At 42.7% G+C, this 20,028-nt stretch overlaps 1 protein-coding gene across 2 annotated transcripts in view; it reads left to right on the forward strand.

Annotated features, from left to right (window-relative positions):
* LOC113987252 (BTG3 associated nuclear protein) overlaps nt 1-20,028 on the forward strand; it is a 104,960-nt gene that overhangs the window by 27,464 nt on the left and 57,468 nt on the right. For both annotated transcript variants that reach the window (XM_027719788.2, XM_027719789.2), the window contains exons 7-8: nt 12,757-12,924; nt 19,894-20,024. In XM_027719788.2, the coding sequence (XP_027575589.1) occupies nt 12,757-12,924; nt 19,894-20,024 (299 nt within the window). The remainder of the gene's footprint in view (nt 1-12,756; nt 12,925-19,893; nt 20,025-20,028) is intronic.

A 20,028-nucleotide genomic window follows, 5' to 3' on the forward strand; every position in this document is an offset into this window, starting at 1 on the left:
TTGTTTTATGAGATCCTCCAGGCTGTTGTTATTTTATGGAATTGTTATCATGGAATCATGGAATTGGGTTGGAAGGGACCTTAAAGCTCCTTCCACTCCCTGCCATGGGCAGGGACACCTTCCACTAGCCCAGGTTGCTCCAAGCCCCGTCCAGCCTGGCCTTGGACACTTCCAGGGATGGGGCAGCCACAGCTCCTCTGGCAACCTGTGCCAGGGCCTCCCCACCCTCACAGGGAAGAGTTTCTTCCCCAATATCCCATCTAACTCTGCCCTCTGGCAGTTTGAAGCCATTCCCAACTTGTCCTGTCACCCTTGTAAATAGTCTCTCTCCATCTTTCTTGTAGTCTCCCTTCAGGTGCTATAAACAAACATTTCAGTTACTGAAGATATGCCCTATAAATACAAAATATATTTGGTATTTTTATTTTTTTTAGCTTTATAATTAAAAACCCCTTTTTATTACTGTATTCTTATTAACTATACCCATTTTTGCTTTTATATCCTTATTTCCTTCCTAACCTTTGTACACTTTTTTTGCATTTTCTCTGTCTTCCTTTCATTTCCTGTTTATAATTTTGGGCTCTTTGTGTCTCATTTCTGAATATCATTCTAGTCACTGACTTTTAGATACATAGCAACATACAGTAGATTACCAGCATTACACCAAGATGCTACAATTCTGGAATATCAGCAGTTGTAGTTGTGCATCCAGACCTTGAATTCCATCAGGAGACTGTTGGAGAGCTCCAGGAAAATTATCCAAATTGGCATTTTATCCTATCTCTAATTTAATCTTTCATCAGCACTAGAAATTGATGGATTTCTCTAATTTAGATTGTTGGAATTACATTGTTAATTGTCATTTCAGTCCATCCCCTTGATGGGGGATGACAGCTAACTTGGGAATCAGTCATAGCTCTGGATAATCTGGAGGTCTGGGGGGAAGAGAATGGGCTATGGGATAGTGGCAGTGCTCAAACTAATGGTTTGCTGAAGATCTCTGATCTCTTTCTTCATTCTATAGGATATTAGTTAACCTTCCAAGCTGTAGTAGCCTGAACAGGAGTTATGTGGTTTCTGTCTGGTGGATGAGCTCATCTTGTGGTCCCTGGAAATCCTTTTTGCCAACATTTCTTCTCCTAGTGATAAATCCCACGGACTGTAGTTCTTGGGAAGTAATTATGTACTTCAGCCTGTTCCTGTGGTGTTATCACGGAGTCCTGGATTGGTTATGTTGGAAGGGACCTTAAAGCTCATCTGGTTCCATGCCCTGCCATGGACAGGGACACTTCCACTGGCCCAGGTGCTCAGCTCAGGTGCTGTAGCACGTTTCTCCTCAGCTGCCAGGTCATGGCTGAGGGGGGGACAGATGTCACTTCAGTGTGGAGGGTTGAGCACCAGCAGAGAAGAACGTGCCCAGTTCTGCGGCATCGTGCCTGTGCCAGATGGGGAGGGCAAGAAGGTCCTCCTGAGCTGTCTGCTGGTCAAAACCTCTGCTCTGAGTCTCACCAAGAGGGCCTCCTCCTGCTGGCAATGTCCAAAAAGCTGTATTTGGTTCCTTGTGAAGTCCATAAGTGGTGTCTGTTCTTAGGGACAGAATTTGAGGAGAGAGGAGGGAGAGTTTGACTATCTCATACTCAGGAGAGTGAGAAGCAAAGTCAGGGAGTTCAGCCCATCTTCAAAAAGAAAGAAGTGACAGAAAGCATTTTCTCCTCTCTGAAAATCCTTAACTCCTGTTGGTCCAGCACCCTGGGGAAGGGCTGTGTGCTGCAGCAGAGCTGCTCCTTTCACACATGTTGTCTTCTCAGAGCTGCAAAAGTCTGGCTTCAGTTCCAAATAGCTGCTGCTTTGTGAATCAATTAAATGCTGCCACATGGAGGGCAGTGATAACCTCTTTTGAGGTTGGGCAGGATGATAATGGGAGAACCCATTGAGTTTATCTCAGCACCACAGTTCTCAGAAATGGCATCACTGCTGGCACTTCCTACGAGCTGGAATTTAGTGCTGCCTCGTGTTTCCTTCTTTCCTGGGCACTTCTGTTTATTTCAATTACTTTCCTGGCCAGTTACTGTTTATAAACTGAAATAAAGGCAGCGATTTTTGGGAAATAAAATCAATTGTGTGCTTTCTCTCTCCTTCTCCCACTTCTCTTGTTGTTCTTGTGTTATACAAGCAAGGAATTACATTTTCCACTCTTGGATGTAGCAGCTGCTGTCAGTCCCAGCTGTGATGTGTGTGACTTGATGGTGTGTGATGTGCTGTCAGGCACTGCTGAATTTGCAGGCTCTGCAGAAAATAGAAAATGAATGCATGAGGTCACTTGGACCACCTCTTGCCACAGTTGTTCCATCCTTTGATACTTTCCCACTTTGGCCAGACTTAGTTCAAGTACGTGCTGAAGTGTGCAGGTCTTCACTCCTGCAGAGGCAGCTAAAAACAGTCTGGAAGCATGAAAGCAGCTTTCTGAGTGACTTTAAATGCTGCTTCAGGAGTGAGGAAAAAACCAGCAAGTTGGGCAACTGGAAGATGTGCTCACTGGGAAAGTTATTGCTACAACTGTTGTAACTCAGTTGAACAAAAGCTGGTTTTTTTCTAAGGACAATCAAGGGAGTCTTGTGTGGATTTCAGACATCATTAGATATTCACATATTAACAATCCTGGTGTGAGAACCCAGACCCTGTGAGAGGCATTGGACTGTTTATGATCAATGTATTGAGTGTGATGTCCAAGGATCATCTTTATCAGCACTGCAGATCCATCGGAGCTCTGAAGTTACAAGTGGAAGAGAGAACTCTTTGTATCACCCTTGTATTAATCACTGTTTTCTTTGGGCTCATTCTCCTCATATGGAACTGCTCCAGTGTTATGACTGTCTGCAGAGTAGTTACTCCAATGTGCACTGGTGGTGTCCCTTTAGGGCCTAATTCAGATGGATGCAGGGTGTGCTTTACTGTCACCACGTGGAGAGGAGGCTGCTGGTTACTCAGTGTCACTCAGGCTCAGTCCTGGCATAAATAAAATCTCCTACTGAACTTCCAACAGGCTCCAAACAAGAATTATTTACTATTGAAAGCCTATAAACGACCAAATTGAGCTTTTACAGTGTGGTTTTAGAAGACACGAAGAGTCTAAGAAAGTGTTTGATCCCTGACATTTGGAGAGGAAAAGTAGCTCAGCCACCAACCACGGATTGATCCACACAAAACTTCTGTATATTCATCTGGAAAAGGCATTGCTGCCTGCAGGGAGAGTGGGGAGCTCACAGAGCCTCCTGAACTGAATTCCAGAAAGTCACAGACTTTCCTGACTTTGAACTTTCCTTTCTCCATCTCCCAAGGGTTAAAAAGCCGATGGAGGAGGTGCCTCCGGCCGCCTGTGAGGAGAATGTCGTTGGGGTTTCTGCCCGGCCGGTCCTTCCCAAAGCCATGAGCTCCTTGGGAAGGGGGCAGATGTGCATTGTTGATCCACCAGGGAGTTTTTCTTGGCAGCCCCTTTGCCATCCAGATGGGCTCCCGAGGCAGCGCTTGTGTAACGGGCCGGCTCGGGAAGGGGTGGTGGGAACAACACCCCCCTTTTCCATGGGCTCTGCTCCTCTCACAGCACACTGTGCTGCTCCCCGGAACACAAACAGCTGTTTAATCAACTTCTCTGTAAAACTGTGCCTGTCAACCCCCATGTTACGTGTGGTTATTGTTATGTGTGCTTATTTGTTATATGCGGTTATTGGCAGCAGCTCCCTAAAATCAGAAGCGTTTATTTATTGCCTCGATTGAGGTGATTCCATTTGTTTGGAGCAACAGGCTCTGATTCCAAGCAGGCAGTTGATCCTTTGGCAATGATCACATCATACACTGAGCTGTGTCCCATTGCAAAGCACAGAGACAACCTTGTGGGATTTCTCCCAGAGAAGAAAAGAGATATCAAGGCTATAGCAAGGAGTAGCAGGGAAAAGCTGACTGTGATCGCAAATGACTGTTCTGACATTTTAAATGTGCAAAACTAAGAGGTAAATTTAACTGAAGGCTCCAAGTTTGATATCCTGTGAGGGCATTTTAAAAATGCAGAAGGAAACTAATGGTTGTCACGAGCTCATTAGGTGTTTTATCTGGAAGGAGATCATTAGTGGCTGAATAAGTCAAACAAGTGTCAGAGTCGTTAGGTCCTGATCTTCAGGAAAAGCCATTTGGGATGAAAATCCTGTGCAGCCCGTATGGAATTGTGCCCCTGCCATTTCCAGCTGTCCAGCTCCAGCTGTAGGGAGTGCAGAGCTCTGCTTTCATCCTGGGACCCGAATGTTCCATGAGTATTTGGGGAGGAAATGAAACACAGATCTTCTCTTTCCAAGGTATCTCCTTTTATTTGCTGGGTGTTTGGATTTTTGTAAGATGATTTTTAGGGCAAGTAACGTCTTTTTTAAAAATGGGGCAGAAAAATAGAAAGAAATGTTGGACATTTTTTAAAGATGGGGGAAAAAATAGAAGCAAATGTGGGACATTTTTTAAAAATGGGGGAAAAAACTATAAGAAAATGTCCTTTGTCCAGTGTCAGCATAGTGGAGGAGCTCTCATGAAACTTGTGACCTGTAGCAAGGCTATAGGAGATGACAGGAAGACTTTTCTCTTTTCTGATTATAAACCCTTTGATTTCAGAATTATTTTCTTGTGGGGTTGGTTGATTGATTTCTGATAATAGTTCCGTTTATGCAGCTGTTGATAGTCTGTCAGCATCAGAGATCTGTGGAGCTTCCACCCAAGGGTGCACCAGGAGCATCACAAATATCCCATTTCTGCAGTGATTAATTATTTCTGCAGTGATTAATTAATTCACTCAGTCCCATTCCACAGCCCTTCTCTGGACCTGCAGCTCCCTGACCTTTCGTAGCACTTGGCAGGAGCTGGGAGGGACTTGGGAATGAGCAAACACGGGAATGGATAAAAATCCATCCGTTCTTGCCAGAGTGGGAATTTGACACCCCACTAGATGGCAATATTTGAATGCTTATGGCTCTCTCCATAAGGCAGAACAGAGCAGGTTCTGCTCGTTGTAAAACAGGCAAAACCAGCCTGACTGCTTTTTCAGAGAAGTGTGAAGTGTGTCTGAGTGTAGGAGCTTTTCTGCTTTGGAACAGGATTCCTCGGTGGAATTTGGAGATTCTAGATCCTAATTAATTTTAATCTTTTATTTTTGAAACCTCTGGTAGGGTTCTTTTAATGTGAAGAAGAAGGACATTTAAAATAATTTTAATTTTCGCGTTTCCTCTGGTTCTGTGATTTGTTAAAAATTAAATATTCAGACAAATATGGTAAATAAATATTAATAAATATTAATTAAATAATCAGACAAAGTAACTTTTAGTAAAATTGGCTTTTAGCTGAAGGAGAGGAGGTTTAGATGGGATATTGGGAAGGAACTCTTCCCTGTCAGGATGGTGAGACCTGGCACAGGGCACAGGGAAGCTGTGGCTACCCCATCCCTGGAAGTGTCCAAGGCCAGGTTGGATGGGGCTTGGAGCAACCTGGGATAGTGGAAGGTGTCCCTGCCCATGGCAGGGGTGGGACTGGATGGGCTTTGAGATCCCTTCCAACCCAAAGCATTCCAAGACAATTAAATTAGCTGTTCAATATTCTGGTAATTGGCAGCTGGTTGTTATTTCTTGCATGGCCAGAGCGACTCCTGAGCCAGAGACCCATCGAGAAGGGCTTTCCTTTGCTCATGGAATGTTTGATTTTAAAATCTTTGAAAATCCAAACCCTTCTGTCTGTGTTTTACAGAGAAACAGAGACCTCCTGCCTTTGGGATGAGAACTGTTTTCTCATCTCTTCACTTTCACTTTAACCTGTCCCTCAGACCCAGCCTGGCCGTGCAAACACTTCGGTTGCTGTTTCGTGGCAGTTTAAAAGAAGTTAATTTCAGAATTGTTTCCTCAGCATGATACAGTAATTTATTATTATTCATCATGTAATAATATATAACTTATTATATTGAGGAAAACTTTCTTGCCTGTTCTTCCAAGTGTTTTAGTGTTCTCTGGGCGTGGAATTGTAAAACAGCAGTTTGTCTGAACAGTGTCATTGGCATTTCAGAAGTAGTTGCTGATTGTAGTTGAACTTTTCTGCATTTCTTTGATCCCAGAAGATATTCCTACCAGACAGGTAATTAATTGGAATTTGGTTTAGGAGTTGGGATGAGAAAACATTGTTTTAAATTGTTGGTTTGCTTGAAATATAGCTAAAACATGCTGTTTTCTTACTGGAGATAAAAAGTTTCTAGATATTTGTTGTAAAACAGTTGTAAAATGGGCAATTATGTGCTTTGTCACAAAGTTGCCCAAGGTTTGGAGTGATCTCTAGTCTGGAGTTGAGTTCCTGTTGTCCAAGCAGAAAGGGAATAGTGTGGAATTTTGAGGTTTATTTATTTTTATAATTTACTTCAAGAGTATAATAAAATAATCAGTTTTCTACGGAAATTTATTTGCAGAAATCCTCTTAATCATATTGTCCATAAGTAGGAAAACAGAGATTCTCATTCCTTTAACAATGAGAGAGCATTTCTTTTCTTTAAAAGCTGACAATTGGAAAGTTCAGATTTTTGTAAACATTTCATAAGTATATATTTCACTGTTTAAAATATTCTGGTTGCTGACACAGGTTAGTAAATCCTTCTTTATGTGTGTGTAGTAAAATAGGAGGATCTCAGTTGTATTTGAGGCTGTTTGGAAGTACCCCCTGAACAGTTTGTACCTCAACATGTGATGGTTATGGATTTATGGCTGAAAGGGATGATTTGAAAGGGTTAATTTGAAAGGGTTGATTTGAAAGGGATAATTTGAAAGGGATAATTTGAAAGGGATAAATGTAACAATGAAACAAAGGAACTGTTTAAGAAATAAAAAGAAATAGGAAGAAATAAGATGCAAACCAGACTAATTACTTGGTAGCTGGATTTTCCTCCCCTCCTGCCTCTCTCCAAGTTTCTAACAGCTCTCTTTTTGGCCGTTGTGGATGAGAACAATGGGGTGGAAAGTGATTATTTGGTGACATGATGGATGTGACTTGGAGGAGCCTCCAGGGCTCTGCCATCCCTCCGGAACGGGTGACTTTTCCTCGGAGGAGGACGACGCTGCATCCCTTTGCCCAAACCTAAACATTCCGATTTTTGGAGAGGGGGAAGAACTTCCAGCTGTGGAGATCCTGTCGGAGGAGTAAACAATTACTCCATTTAAAATGATTTCAAGATGGGCAGTGCAAGCCCTTGATTTCGTTGGAGAAGTCGGAGCCTGAAGGCGCAAGAAGGAACTTCGGAGGTGCTTCATTTTTCCCTCGGCCGTTCCAGTGTTTAGTGCAGCAGATTCTGTTGTCATGTGCTATTGGTTTAATAAAAAGGCCTCCAAATGTATGACCCTGCTGAGGAAAAATGCATTTTGTGAGCCAAGGCCCCGAAGAATCGCCCCTCTCCACGACTCGGAGCAGGCAGATCTGAAGCCCTTGTTTTTCGGATTATCCATCATGTTCCTGTCAGTTTAAAAAAGATTCTCTTCGTCACTTCAAGATTTGAGTGATGAATATGACAGCCTGTTGTTTTTTCTCTAAGCTTTAAAAATTAGGTTAAATTTGAAAATGAAGGAGCAGCGAAGCAAATCTGTTTGGATTATGTATTTATGATGTAAATATGTATTTATTTTATTCGTGTGGCTGTTGGATTCTCTGGTGGTAACACTTTCCCTAATCTTTCCAAATGTAGCAAAACCAGTAGGAAATTCTGGGCCATCTCAGCATAAAGGGAACTCTGCCAGGTTCATGAAAATAATGATTTAGCTTTTAATTTTCTAAGGAAATGTGGAGATCGTGGAGAACAATATCCAATATCCAAATGCAAACTCCTGACACGGAGTTTGTTTTTTAGGAGCTGATTTTGAATGCAGTATCAGGATGGAATATTTCATGTCTTGTTTTGATCTTACAAATGTCTTTTCTTCCTCCTCAGTTTGTTCTTAATTAGATTTCTTTACAGTTTCATGTTTTCTGTGCGTTGTTTCGTCTGCTGCCTGACTCCTGACCTTTAAGAAGGAGAGGATTACTTTTTCAGGAACATTGTTTTCCTGGGATTTTCTTGTTTTAGAATTAGTCCTGGTTTTTAGAAAAACCCAAGCCTTTCTCTCCTTATTTTGTACGTTAGATGCCCCCAAAGTTTGGGAATGTGTCGTCGTGTCCGACATCAGTGCTGACGATCCCTGTGTTTGTACCAGATCATCTTCACTGCATTTCCACGCTCCTTTTCCTTTGCATTTCTGAGGTTTTCCCTTTGCATTTCCAAGCTTTTTTTCCTTTGCATTCACAAGGTTTTTCCTTTGCATTTCCAAGCTTTTTTCCTTTGCATTTCCAAGCTTTTTATCCTTTGAATTTCCAAGCCTTTTTTTTTCTTTCGAACCAGAGAAAGATTTATTTTAAATATTGTCAGTATTTTTAATTTTATAGGAGCTTCCCCAAAGCTCTCCCTGTGTTTCTAATCCAGGATGTGGAAGGAAAAGCTCAGCCTGATGCACCTGCTGGCTTTTAAAGCTGACTTTTTAAATTTTCCTGATGCATGTTTGTCTTCTTCCTGAGCTTTTGCTGGATGAGATTGGAATGTTGGCTTCTGATTTCTCCTTTTTCGTGTCTCCATGAATTCCCTGTGCAGACCTTTTAGTCTCCCAAACTCCCAGGATCAGCCTGGTTTATGGAAATCTCTCAAACTCTTGGAATTTATTAAATAACTGAACTATTTGAAAGTCTCTGGTGTGTTTTCATAGAAAGCTTTGTTTAGGAAGTGAGATTCCCAAAAAAAGCGAACTTTGGCCCTTTAGTGTTTAAAAACAAGGACATCCTTTGTTTTGAGTGTTACCAGCAACGATCCATTGCCCTGCATGAAAAGATCCCTAAAAACACAGTCAGCCAGCCTTAAATCACCTAAATCCTGCACTTCCCCCTTCTTTAATGGGCATCTCTTTGTCAAAGTGCTGAATTATGTTGCTGAATGTATTTTTTATGTATGTTTTGTGCTCAGAGACACTTTGCTGTTTAAAACAGCGTTTTTGCTGCTTTTGGGTAGGAAATGGTCCGAAAAAGTCAAATCCCTTCCCACTTAGGTATTCCTGCCTTTTCTGCTACGGGCTTCCCTAAGTTAAACATCTCATTTCCAATATCCTGCTTTAGTGTTTGGGTGTTTGACAGGCAGGGAATGAGGCAGCTGAAAGCTCCCCTGGGATCGTTTATGGATAGGGAACAGAGGCAGCACGCTTTGCTTTTCCGGGATTGTTTGCACATGTTTTCAGGATGTCCCTCTCCACTGTAGGTAAATCACATTTCTAATGTCATGGTGAACTTTTTATCTGCTTCAAAACTACTCCACTGTCATTAACATTATATTTTCCTTCAGTCACCGGAGGACTGTGAGGAAGTGTGGTTGCTCAAGACCTGAATAACATTTTAGATTGTGATCCCAACTTCACAGATTTTACTGCTGAAATCTATTGAACCTTTTTATCAACTATCTTTGGACTTAAGGACTAACTTTTCATGCCTAATTTGTATGTGCATATGCTGTGGCTGAGTGTGCAATTGGGGTAAAAATCAGTGCAAACAGCACTGGTTGTCTGGACCAGCTTTACACCTTTGATTGCTGTAACAGCAAGTGGGAATTTGAGGAATTAAGGGAAAGAAGTAGGGATGCCTGGCTTGGAAAATCTACCTGATGGTTTAGATCTCTGTAGTCTAAAATCTTCTCTGAATCTACCCTGTTTAGCTTGTTACCTGTTTTCTGGGCTTTTCTCTGGAACCATGTTCTTTCCATGAAGGGAATGGTAAACCCTTTATGGCCATTCCTTATCACATTGATTAAATTGTAGTGTTTGTGATCAGTGGGTAGAATCATGGAATGGTTTGGGTGGGAAGGGACCTTAAAGCTCATCTCATTCCACCCCCTGCCATGGGCAAGGACTAACCCAGGTTGCTCCAAGCCCCCTCCAACCTGGCCTTGGACACTTCCAGGGATGGGGCAGCCACAGCTTCTCTGGGCAACCTGTGCCAGGGCCTTCCCGTTCTCCCAGGAAAGGATTTCTTCCTAATATCTAATCCAAACCTACTCTCTTTCCATGTGAAGAAGGTCTTTTCCTGCCTTCCCTGGCAGTAATTTCTGGGATGTTTTATGTCACAGCTCTGGCTCATCATCTTCCTCATGCTGGGAGACCTGAGTATGAACATCTCACTGCACCTGATGATCTCTTGTCCCAAATAATTGATATTGCTTTTGATTTCTCCTTGAATTAAGTGACATCGTGGAATATCCCAGGGATTACACTGTAATAGTTAAAAATTCCAAACCAGACAGCTTTTCCCTGAGAGTTTCCTCTGACTACACTTGATCAGTCACTTCTCTAACCAGGGCAGCACAACATGAAAGTCATTAAAATGTACTTATGGATGAAATATGGACTTTTTTTCCCCAAACTAACCACAGAGCACATGATCGTGTTTTATGTGGGACTCACAAGTGCTTTTGTACATCCTGACAGCTGAGGGTGGGTGAAGAGTTAAAGCACAACTATTTTTATTGGACATCCCTGCAAACATTTCGGAGCCCATTTCTCTGTGTAATGCACATTAGTAATAGATCAGGCTGAGAAACGTGGGCTCAGGATTTACAATATGGAATGTGCTTTCCTTTTGCTGACACCTATGGAAAGGGAACTGTTGCACAGCAGCAGATGGTAATTTCAACCCATTTTCCTCCTTTCCTACTCCCACCCCCTTTTTGGAGACACAACAAGAGTTGTAAAGTTCTTGCTGTCAACTTCAAAATGAGAAACCATGGGGTCTTTGAGGCACTTTTGGGGCCAGTCTTTCCCCCCCTGTATATTCTCTCCTTTATTCAAATGGCTTCTTAAACAGATCTACAAAAAAACTCAGAGCATCAAAAATTCAACATATTTCAGAAATGATGCCATAAAAGGTACAGTTCTCCACTTGGCTGTGTTAAGCTCAGTAACTGCAGCTTTCACATTCTGAGGACTCTGGTTTCATTTGTAATACAGAGGAAACTATGAAGCTTTTAGCTTGTGCAAACCTGGAATTTTGTGGCTCCAGGCTTCAAATCATTTGTCTTGCAGTCACAGAGCATGTCCTGTTCTATATATTCTATATACAACAGCTTAAGCAAGTACTTCACAGGATTAGGATCCCATTTGAGAGGAAGATTGAAAGCTCAGTAAGTGGAAAAGATTATTTTACTGTGCAAGGTATGAAAGGAACTGATACCAAAAAGAAAATAAGAATTTTAGAGACACTTCAAGCATTGTTATGTTGAGCAAAAGCTCCTGTTACAGCTTTGACTTGTTTAACTGTGGGATTGCACATCTGAATCTGAGAAGTTTAGAAGCACAGTTTTAGAGACTGTTAAAAATAGATCTGCTTGAATTCAGGGGTTTTGAACCTCATAGAATTATAGAAACCTAAAATGGTTTGGGTTGGAAGGGACCTTAAAGCTCATCTCATTCTGTGGGAAGGGACACCTGCCACTATCTCAGGTTGCTCCAAGCCCTGTCCAGCCTGGCCTTGGACACCTCCAGGGATGGGGCAGCCACAGCTTCTCTGGGCAACCTGTGCCAGGGCCTCACCACCCTCTGAGTAAGGAATTTCTTCCCAATATCCCATCTAACCCTGCCCTCAGGCAGTTTAAAACCATTGTCCCTTGTCCTGGCACTATCTGCCAGTGCAAGAAGTCCCCTCCTATCCTCTCCTTCCTTCTTATATGGGCAGACAGTGACTGGATTTTTCAATTTTTTTTTTTCTGCAGCCATGAGCATTATCAATTTGTTGTAGTATTGATGCTTTTAAGAAAATCCAAACCCCTGTGAAACTCACACTGAAATGGTCACAGTCTGTAGTAATACAGGAGGACCTCGAAGCAGCTGACACTGCTCAACGTTTCCTTCCCACTTTTAAAGCCATTTGTGCAGATGTTGAACCAAGTCTTTCTTGTAATCATTTTACTCTCTCTGTTCCTGGTGTATCTGGGCTTTCCCTTCGGGTTCAGGGGCTGCACGTGGTGATAAAGCTGGTTTGAGTTGGCAGCAGGGCTCAGTCTGGGTGAGCTTTGCTTCCCAACGCTCAGCTCAGCTCCTGAGTCAGCGCTGTGTTTATGGAACACTTTGGCAACTTAACACCAAAGGCTACAAAGTGCATCATGTGGCTCTTGAAATGACTTAATTCCAGGAGTAACGTTTGCAGAAGGGTCTCGTTTTGTGTTGTTTTTATTGGAGTCTGATCAATTTTGAGCTGAGCTTTAAAAGATTTTATTATTTTTGTTTGGTTTAATAGGAGTTTTATACGGTCTCCTGCTTATCAGACTTATTGTGGGGCACTATCAGTGAGAAATAAAGCTGTATCCAATTTTGGCTTCAGAGTGCTGGATCCTCTGTCAGTGTTGCACAGTGTGGATGTAACAGTGCAGCTCCCGTGGATGGAAGGGCAGATTATAAAATTCAATGGACAGACAAGTGTGCATGTATGATTACTGAACTTTGGGAATAAAGTTTGTTGGAATCACACACTGTACAGCTTTGGGGGTCTTTGTTGAGGTCACTGTATTCCTTTAGGCAATGTGGGCAGTTCTTAAATGATCCTTTGTTCACCTTGTGTGTGGGACTGGGTGTGTCATCTTGGAATTCTCTGGAAATACAGGTTTATGCCGATTTTTGACTCTTTTCTTTGTAATTCCAGGCCACCTGTTTTACAAGTTTGGCATCACAGAGTCCGACTGGTACCGCATCAAACAGAGCATCGACTCCAAGTGCAGGACAGCGTGGAGGAGGAAGCAGAGGGGGCAGAGCCTGGCTGTGAAAAGCTTTTCCAGAAGAACACCTTCATCATCCTCTTACAGTGGTTCAGGTAACAAACCAACACCCCCCCCCCCAAAGCCAATCAAACCCCAACTGAAAGGAAAACTTGCAGTGATAATAAATTCCATTTGTTTTTCATTGTACCTCAATGTTAATGCGAGTGTTTAGCCTCACTGAGATGCTGAGAACATACAGTCAAAAAATCATGGAATGCTTTGGGTTGGAAGGACCTTAAAGATCATCTTGCCATGGGCAGGGACACTTTCCACTGGTTACTCCAAGCCCCACCCAACCTGACCTTGGACACTTCCAGGGATGGGGCGGCCACAACTGCTCTGGGCAACCTGTGCCAAGGCCTCACCACCCTCACAATAAACAGTTTTTTTCCTAATATCTCATCTAACCCTGCTCTCTTTCAGTTCCTGCACATGTGTTAACTAAAAAATTCAGCTCATGCAGCTTTGTGCTCTCATATGTTTTATTTTCACCACGCTCAGTTCTTTGAGTAGAAAATGAAGATGTTGCTGCAATTGTTCCTCAGAGGAGTCAGTGACTGGATCTTTCACACCAGTCAGTGGGACGTGCTAAGGGTTGTTCTTGAAGGATTTTCCTCTGAAGGAATTAAATATGTTGTAGGTGATTCTATATTTCCATGTAGGTATGGAGGCAGGAATAATAATAACAACTGAAAAACCCTGACCCAAGAAGTGTTCTCAGAGGACATTTCTGGCTCCTGCTTTTAATATAAAGCAGTGTTATGGGACATTTGTACATTAGATATTAAAACCAGGGGTTTGGAAGGGAGCCCAAGGAAAAGGAAGGAAGTTTATTTGCCTGCATAAAATTTTTGGTTGCATGTTAACACTAACCACTGTATCTCATGCAAAGAAAGCCAAAATCTGCTTTCAATGGAAAATTTTATGTGCTGGAACAGAGAATCACATCCAAAATCCTCAAATTAAAACAACTAATCAACCTAATGATAACCATAAGCCTTATATGTTGATGGGATCTTTATTTTCAGTCTCTTAGCAATCAGTATTTTAGAATAAGTGGATATTAGGGGCCTGTGCTCATTAGACTGCACCCTTTGAGTGGTGTTGAGATTTATTATTAAAAACTATTATTTAATCTCCTGCTTTGGAGATTTGGAGACACCAGTGTAGAGATGGAAAACACAGGCTAGGCTCAGTGAGTTCCTGCCTTCAGAAGGCCATAAGATAAATTTTGGTGGGTTCTTTTATTGTGGTTAAGCTGAAAACTCATTTTTCCCCTTAATTCCACTAAATTAATTTGTGAGTAAGATATTCCATGGGTAAAAGACCACCTGAATTAACTCCTGAACAACCTGGTCTAGTGAAAGGTGTCCCTGCCCATGGCAGAGGGTTGGAACAGGATGAGCTTCAAGGTCCTTTCCAACACAAACCGTTCCAGGATTGTGGGATTTCAGCGTGTGCTGTCTAAGAAGGTGAGAGATGAGGTGGTTCTGCAAGAGCCACCTTGGCATTTTTAGTGGTGTGCCTGTGGTCCAGCAATCCCCAGGATTGTTTTTATGGCACCTGCATCTCTCCCTGTGCAGGGATCTCATCTCCCAAGTCCCCTAAAGAGCAAAGAGGTGGCTGCATGTCCTTGGAGGGATGTCTTTAGTCCTGATGATGCTGAAGGTCAGCTGAGGCATCTTGGCATGTCCTTGGCAGGGCTGTCCAGATGTGCAGCCAAAAGCAGAGTCCAGGCAATAACAGGAACAGCTGCCTTTGGTAACAGTGTATGAAAATGTTCCCATGGAGTCAGAGGCTTTTGATAATTTTCTTGAAAATACTGCTCTCCCTCAGAATGTCTTTGGCATCATTTTCTGGGAAGCTGGAAAGGTGGGAGATGAATTCACCCACTGTGGAAAAAACAGACCCACTTTATAAAAACAGAGCACTTTGCAGAATCAGGTGGTCCTTTGAAAAGTGAATTTGCAACCCCATCCCAAGCAGGAGTGGTGTTTCACCTGGAGAAAGAGGAGGAACAGGAGAGCAGGTTGAGAGGCTCAGTGAGGATATTGGGAAAAGAAACGGAAGAGACAATGTAGATTCACACATGTTTTGAAAGGTGGCATGACAGGGCTGTAATTCCACCTCTGTGTTCAGGTAACTCCAGGAACTGCTCAGGAACTGTGGTTTGACATCCCTGAACCCCCTCAATGGAATTACAGCCTCAGAATTCCCAGGCATCTGTTCCTGATTATCCCCCCTGTACAGTGGAGGGAGCAGAATTCCTACTGCCAGCTCGCAGTAATATTTCACAGCTCTGAAGTAAAGGAGGTCTGTATTTCACAGTTATGACAACAGAGCTGTCAAATATGGCTTTGGAAAGTGTTCTATATGAACCCAGACAGTTTTTATGGGAGCATTTGTTTCAGGGGGCAATTTAAGGTGAGCCTTGAACACTCTGGAATACTTGAGAAACTGCCTTTTCCACTGGTACAACTTTAAAGTCCAGCTTCCAGGTGCTCCTGGGCAGGTCTCCACCCTGCTGTGGTTGTTGCAGAAGAAAACCTGTGTCAAGTTTCACTGGGAAGGATGTGGGGATATAGAATTGTAGTTTTTTGCATTTTCTATTCAAAGAATCCCAGAATGGTTTGGTTTGGAAGGCACCTTAAAGCACTTCCCATTTCCAACCCCCTGCCATAGGCAGGGTCACTTTCCACTGGCCCAGGTGGCTCCAATCCCTGTCCAGTCTGGCCTTGGACACTTCTGAAATACTCTCAAATCCACATGGTCACTGCTGTGCTGGACATCCTCCCCTAGGAACTGGGAGACTTGGCTTTTCAGAGCTGGTTTTTAGCAGCAATTAATTTGCCTTATTTAAAAAATGAATAGAACAGCCTGAAGCTCATCTGCCTCTGACCTGACTTTGCTTTCTCTGACTCTGAGGAATTTTGATTGCCACCACCTCTTTGAGACAGTCAAAATCCACCTGGATTCAGTCCAAAGAAACTGGTTTTGACTGCCCATGGTTTGAGGAAGGACATTGGTTTAGAGGATCTGCAGAGGTCACTTCAACCTCGTCTATTTTGTGATATTTTTTTTATTTTTTAAAATGAATTATTGCACACATAATAAATAATTCTGAATTATTACATCAGAAGAGGATTGTTCTTCAGCTTCACTCTCATGTACTCATTGGCCGTGTCAAAACTTTGAGGCTTTTTCTGCTTGTTGTGATTAACAATTGGAGCAGCACGTGGCTTTGATTTGAGTCATGGTCAAAATGGCAACAGATTTCCTCTCTGCTCTGGTATCATATGGAAAAATTAACTGTACAAATGACACAGAAAAGCAGGAGGCTGAGCCCAGAGTCCTTATGGAGCCTTAGGAGGGTTTGGTGTTGAAATCCAACGATTGTGTTCAAGAGAAACAGATTTGCAAACGAGCGTGTCTGAGGAAGGAAAATACAAATGGATATTCCTTCTTTATCCTTCACCCCCGAAGATATTGATTGAGGTTGTTCACATTTAATTGTCACAGTAGCCACAGGATTTATGTGTTGCATCAAACAGACTTATATTTATGGAGAACTTGGTTTTCCTTATTTTATCTGGTTCTGCTGTTGCCTTTGGTTGGAATTGAGGTGTTGATTGCAATGGTTGCTCTGCTCTTGGAGCCAACATTTCAGTACCTAATGGATGTTTTCCTCGTGTTTTCTCCAACCAGAGTGGCTGCCACGAGAATTTAACTGGTTCTTCCTTTTAAGACCTCGGCAGTGTGTGGAGGGAGGGCCGCAGGAAACGAGGGGTTTGGGAGGAGGATTAATTGAAAAGTGCCTTCTTCCTTTCTTTTAATTTCTCTTAAGATTGTTCAAGCTGTTATCACAGTTTTCCATGTTGGAATTTTTAATTAGTTCTCTGACTTTGGGATTTATATGGAGATTTAGGCTGAAGTGCTCAGCCTGTGCTGAGGTGTCACACAGCAAAATGGATGTGCAGCCAAATCTTCAAAGGTTTTTTACAATATTGGAGGTTTTAGCCCTGGCTGAGCCAGGGGGAGATAATGGTTTACAGTGCACAGGTTTATTTCCATTGTTCTAGGATGGGGTTTGTCCTGCTTTTTGGGTTTGAGGATTTCTGATTTATCCATTAACCTTTCCTTGCTGGGACTGCACAGCCAGAAAGCAAGGAGAGAAATCCTGGTTTGAAGTGTGAGGCTGGGAGGCCTCTGTACTAGGAAAATACTTTATAGGTACAAACCATGAGGACACTGAGCAGGAATTCCCTCTGCCATAGAATCTGTCCCCCCCACACCCACTTCCAAAATGGTGCCAGTCCCTTCTCCCAGGGAACAAGTGACAGGATGAGAGGAAACAGCCTCAAGTTGCTTCAAGGAAGGTTTAGGTTGGATATCAGGAGAAATTTCTTCATGGAAAGGAGAGGTTTGTCCAGCATTGGAATAGTCTGCCCAGGGCAGTGGTGGAGTCCCCATCTTTGGAATTGTTCAAGAAACATGTGGATGTGGCACCTGGGGACATAGATGGTGGTGAACATGGTGCTGATGGTGGGACTTGGTGATCTTAAAGGTCTTTTCCAACCTGTGATTCTTTGAAAATGAAAACCCACATGCTCAACTGATAAATATGAAGTAGAATAGGAATGAATTAAAAAGGCCAAAGGTTTTGCCTTTGTGTTAAAACTGATTTTAGCTGAGAATTAAACACATATCCTTGAAATAGTTAAAAATTACCTTTGGGAAATCCAGCCTTGCTCAGCAGTGTCTGAGGAGGGTTGGCACTGAGAATGTGACAGAAGAAACCACTTCAGTGGGATCATTTGGCCAATTCTTGACCATTGGGTTGAGAAGACACACTCAGCACACTCAGCCTCAATTTTCTTTGACTCATAAGCAAAGCAGCAAAGAAATGGAAAACATGAAAGAATCATGGAATTCCAGAGTGGTTTGGGTTGGAAGAGTCCTTAAATCTCATCTCATTCCCCCTCCTGCCATGGGCAGGGACACCTTCCACCAGACCAGGGTCCAATTTCAACTTGAAAGAAAGGAATATTCTGCTGTTGTTTTTTTCTCTGTATTGGAGTGGTCAGTGCAGCATCTTCCATACTGTGGGTGTCTCAAAGCTATTCCATCTAGCAGACGGGTTTTTGGGAATGCCATGGATAAGGTAGCACTACAAAAGCCGTTTGGTTCATGTTGAACTTACCCCTTTGGAATTAGTGGAAGATTTCAGAGCAGGAGCTCAGCTGTGGCTTCTCTGTGCCAGGGATGCTCTAAGAGATCAAAATTGTAGATGTGAGGCTCGATGCTTCACAGGACTGTGATTTCTGAGTGCTGACACATCCTCTCTTCAAGCTGTGTGTGCTCCTCATGTTTGTGTTTGTTTTTAATGGGGAATGTTTAAAAAGGGATAAATATTCCTTTTGTCTGCTCAGAGATGTAGAGGGGAAAAACAATACTCAGAAAGGATGTTTTGTTTTTAGACACTGCTGAGTCCTCTCTCTTCTTTCTTCCTAAGAACTAAAAAACACCAAAAAATCCAACAGAATAAAGAAAAAAACCCAACTGAGGTTGTTGCAGTGAAGCCAAAGTAGAATCTATTTATAGGTGACCACGTGAGATGTACAGTGGGATTCTATTCAGGCTGCGGCTCCTCTTCCCACCTCTGAAAAACACCATAATTTCTGGCTTATGAATTAAAAAATGACTTACAAATAAGGACTTTTGGATTTACAGTTAAAAATGTATTTCACTATGTGCGTATAATGTATATATTTATCTGCTGCAGCTCATTTTTCTTTGATACTCTTTACATAATTTTCCTAATCAGAAAATAAATGCTCATTATAAATGAAGGATTAGGTGTTTGGACACTGTGGTTTGGTAGAAGTCGAGTTCAATTCAATTCAATTACACGGTGAGAGACTGGGAAGCACAATGGAAAGACAGAATCAGGAGGGAATGGATTCTTGGGAGCCCTGGAGAAGCAGCTGAATCACAGTGGCCTTTCTTAACCTTTTGTAAAATAAAAAATACAGAAAATGAGAAGTAATGAAAATGGGAGAAAAGGGGAAAGACGGAGGCTTAGTAAAGATCTTTGTCCAGCCTGGAGGAGAGAAGGATCCAGGGAGATCTTAGAGCCCCTTCCAGTGCCTAAAGGGGCTCCAAAAGAGCTGGAGAGGGGCTTTGGACAAGGGCCTGGAGGGGCAGGAGTGGCTTCCCACTGCTGGAGAGCAGGATTAAATGGGATATTGGGAAGGAACTCTTCCCTGTGAGGGTGGAGAGGCCCTGGCACAGGTTGCCCAGAGAAGCTGCCCCATCCTGGAAATGTCCAAGGCCAGGTTGGACGGGGCTTGGAGCAACCTGGGCTAGTGGAAGGTGTCCCTGTCCATGGAGTGAGATGAGCCTTAAGGTCCCTTCCAACCCAAACCATTCTGGGATTTCATGAATATCTGCTCCTTTCAGTGCCCATGACACTGGCAATGGAGCATCTGAATGGGAACAGATCCCATTTTTATTTGGTTGATGGGACAGGTTTTATACTCAGTCCAGGACTTTTTGGCCAACTGGAATTTGTTAATCCCATCCAGAATTCTGTACAGCAAACTTCCATTGTACAGCAGTGCAGGAAATACTGGAATTGCACAGTAAGAACAAGACCATATTTAAGGAATTCTAAACATTCTGTAGTTACCTGCTCATCAAACGTGAGGTATTAAAGGTGTGTGTCCAACAGGCAGCAAAAACATGGATTTTTGTCTTTTCCTCAGTTCCTGCAGAAGTGCTGTGGTTGGAATTCTGTATTTCACATCATTAACACAATTAGAGCTTTCACAGAGACAAACCAGCCTTTGGAATTCCCGTGCAATTTGTAGCACATGCACATTATGCAGTGAACATGCAGAAGAATATGAATATAAATGATGGTTAAATTTGTTTTCCATGGGTTTTAGATGTGGATAGTTGTGTGGCCACTGGGATGGGATGTACACATGTAATAAAGGTGAATTTTTGTCTCTTTTTTCCAGAGGGATCCCAGAGTTCAGTGTCAGCTTCCAATGAGATCCAGCAGAACCAGCCCCAGGCCCTTCACTACGCCCTGGCCAACGCCCAGCAGGTCCAGATCCACCAGATAGGAGAGGATGGACAAGTCCAAGTAGTAT

The sequence above is a fragment of the Pipra filicauda genome, unplaced genomic scaffold (genome assembly GCF_003945595.2).
Source record: "Pipra filicauda isolate LSUMZ 115617 unplaced genomic scaffold, ASM394559v2 scaffold261_size1826302_pilon, whole genome shotgun sequence".
Taxonomy (NCBI): Eukaryota; Metazoa; Chordata; class Aves; order Passeriformes; family Pipridae; genus Pipra; species Pipra filicauda.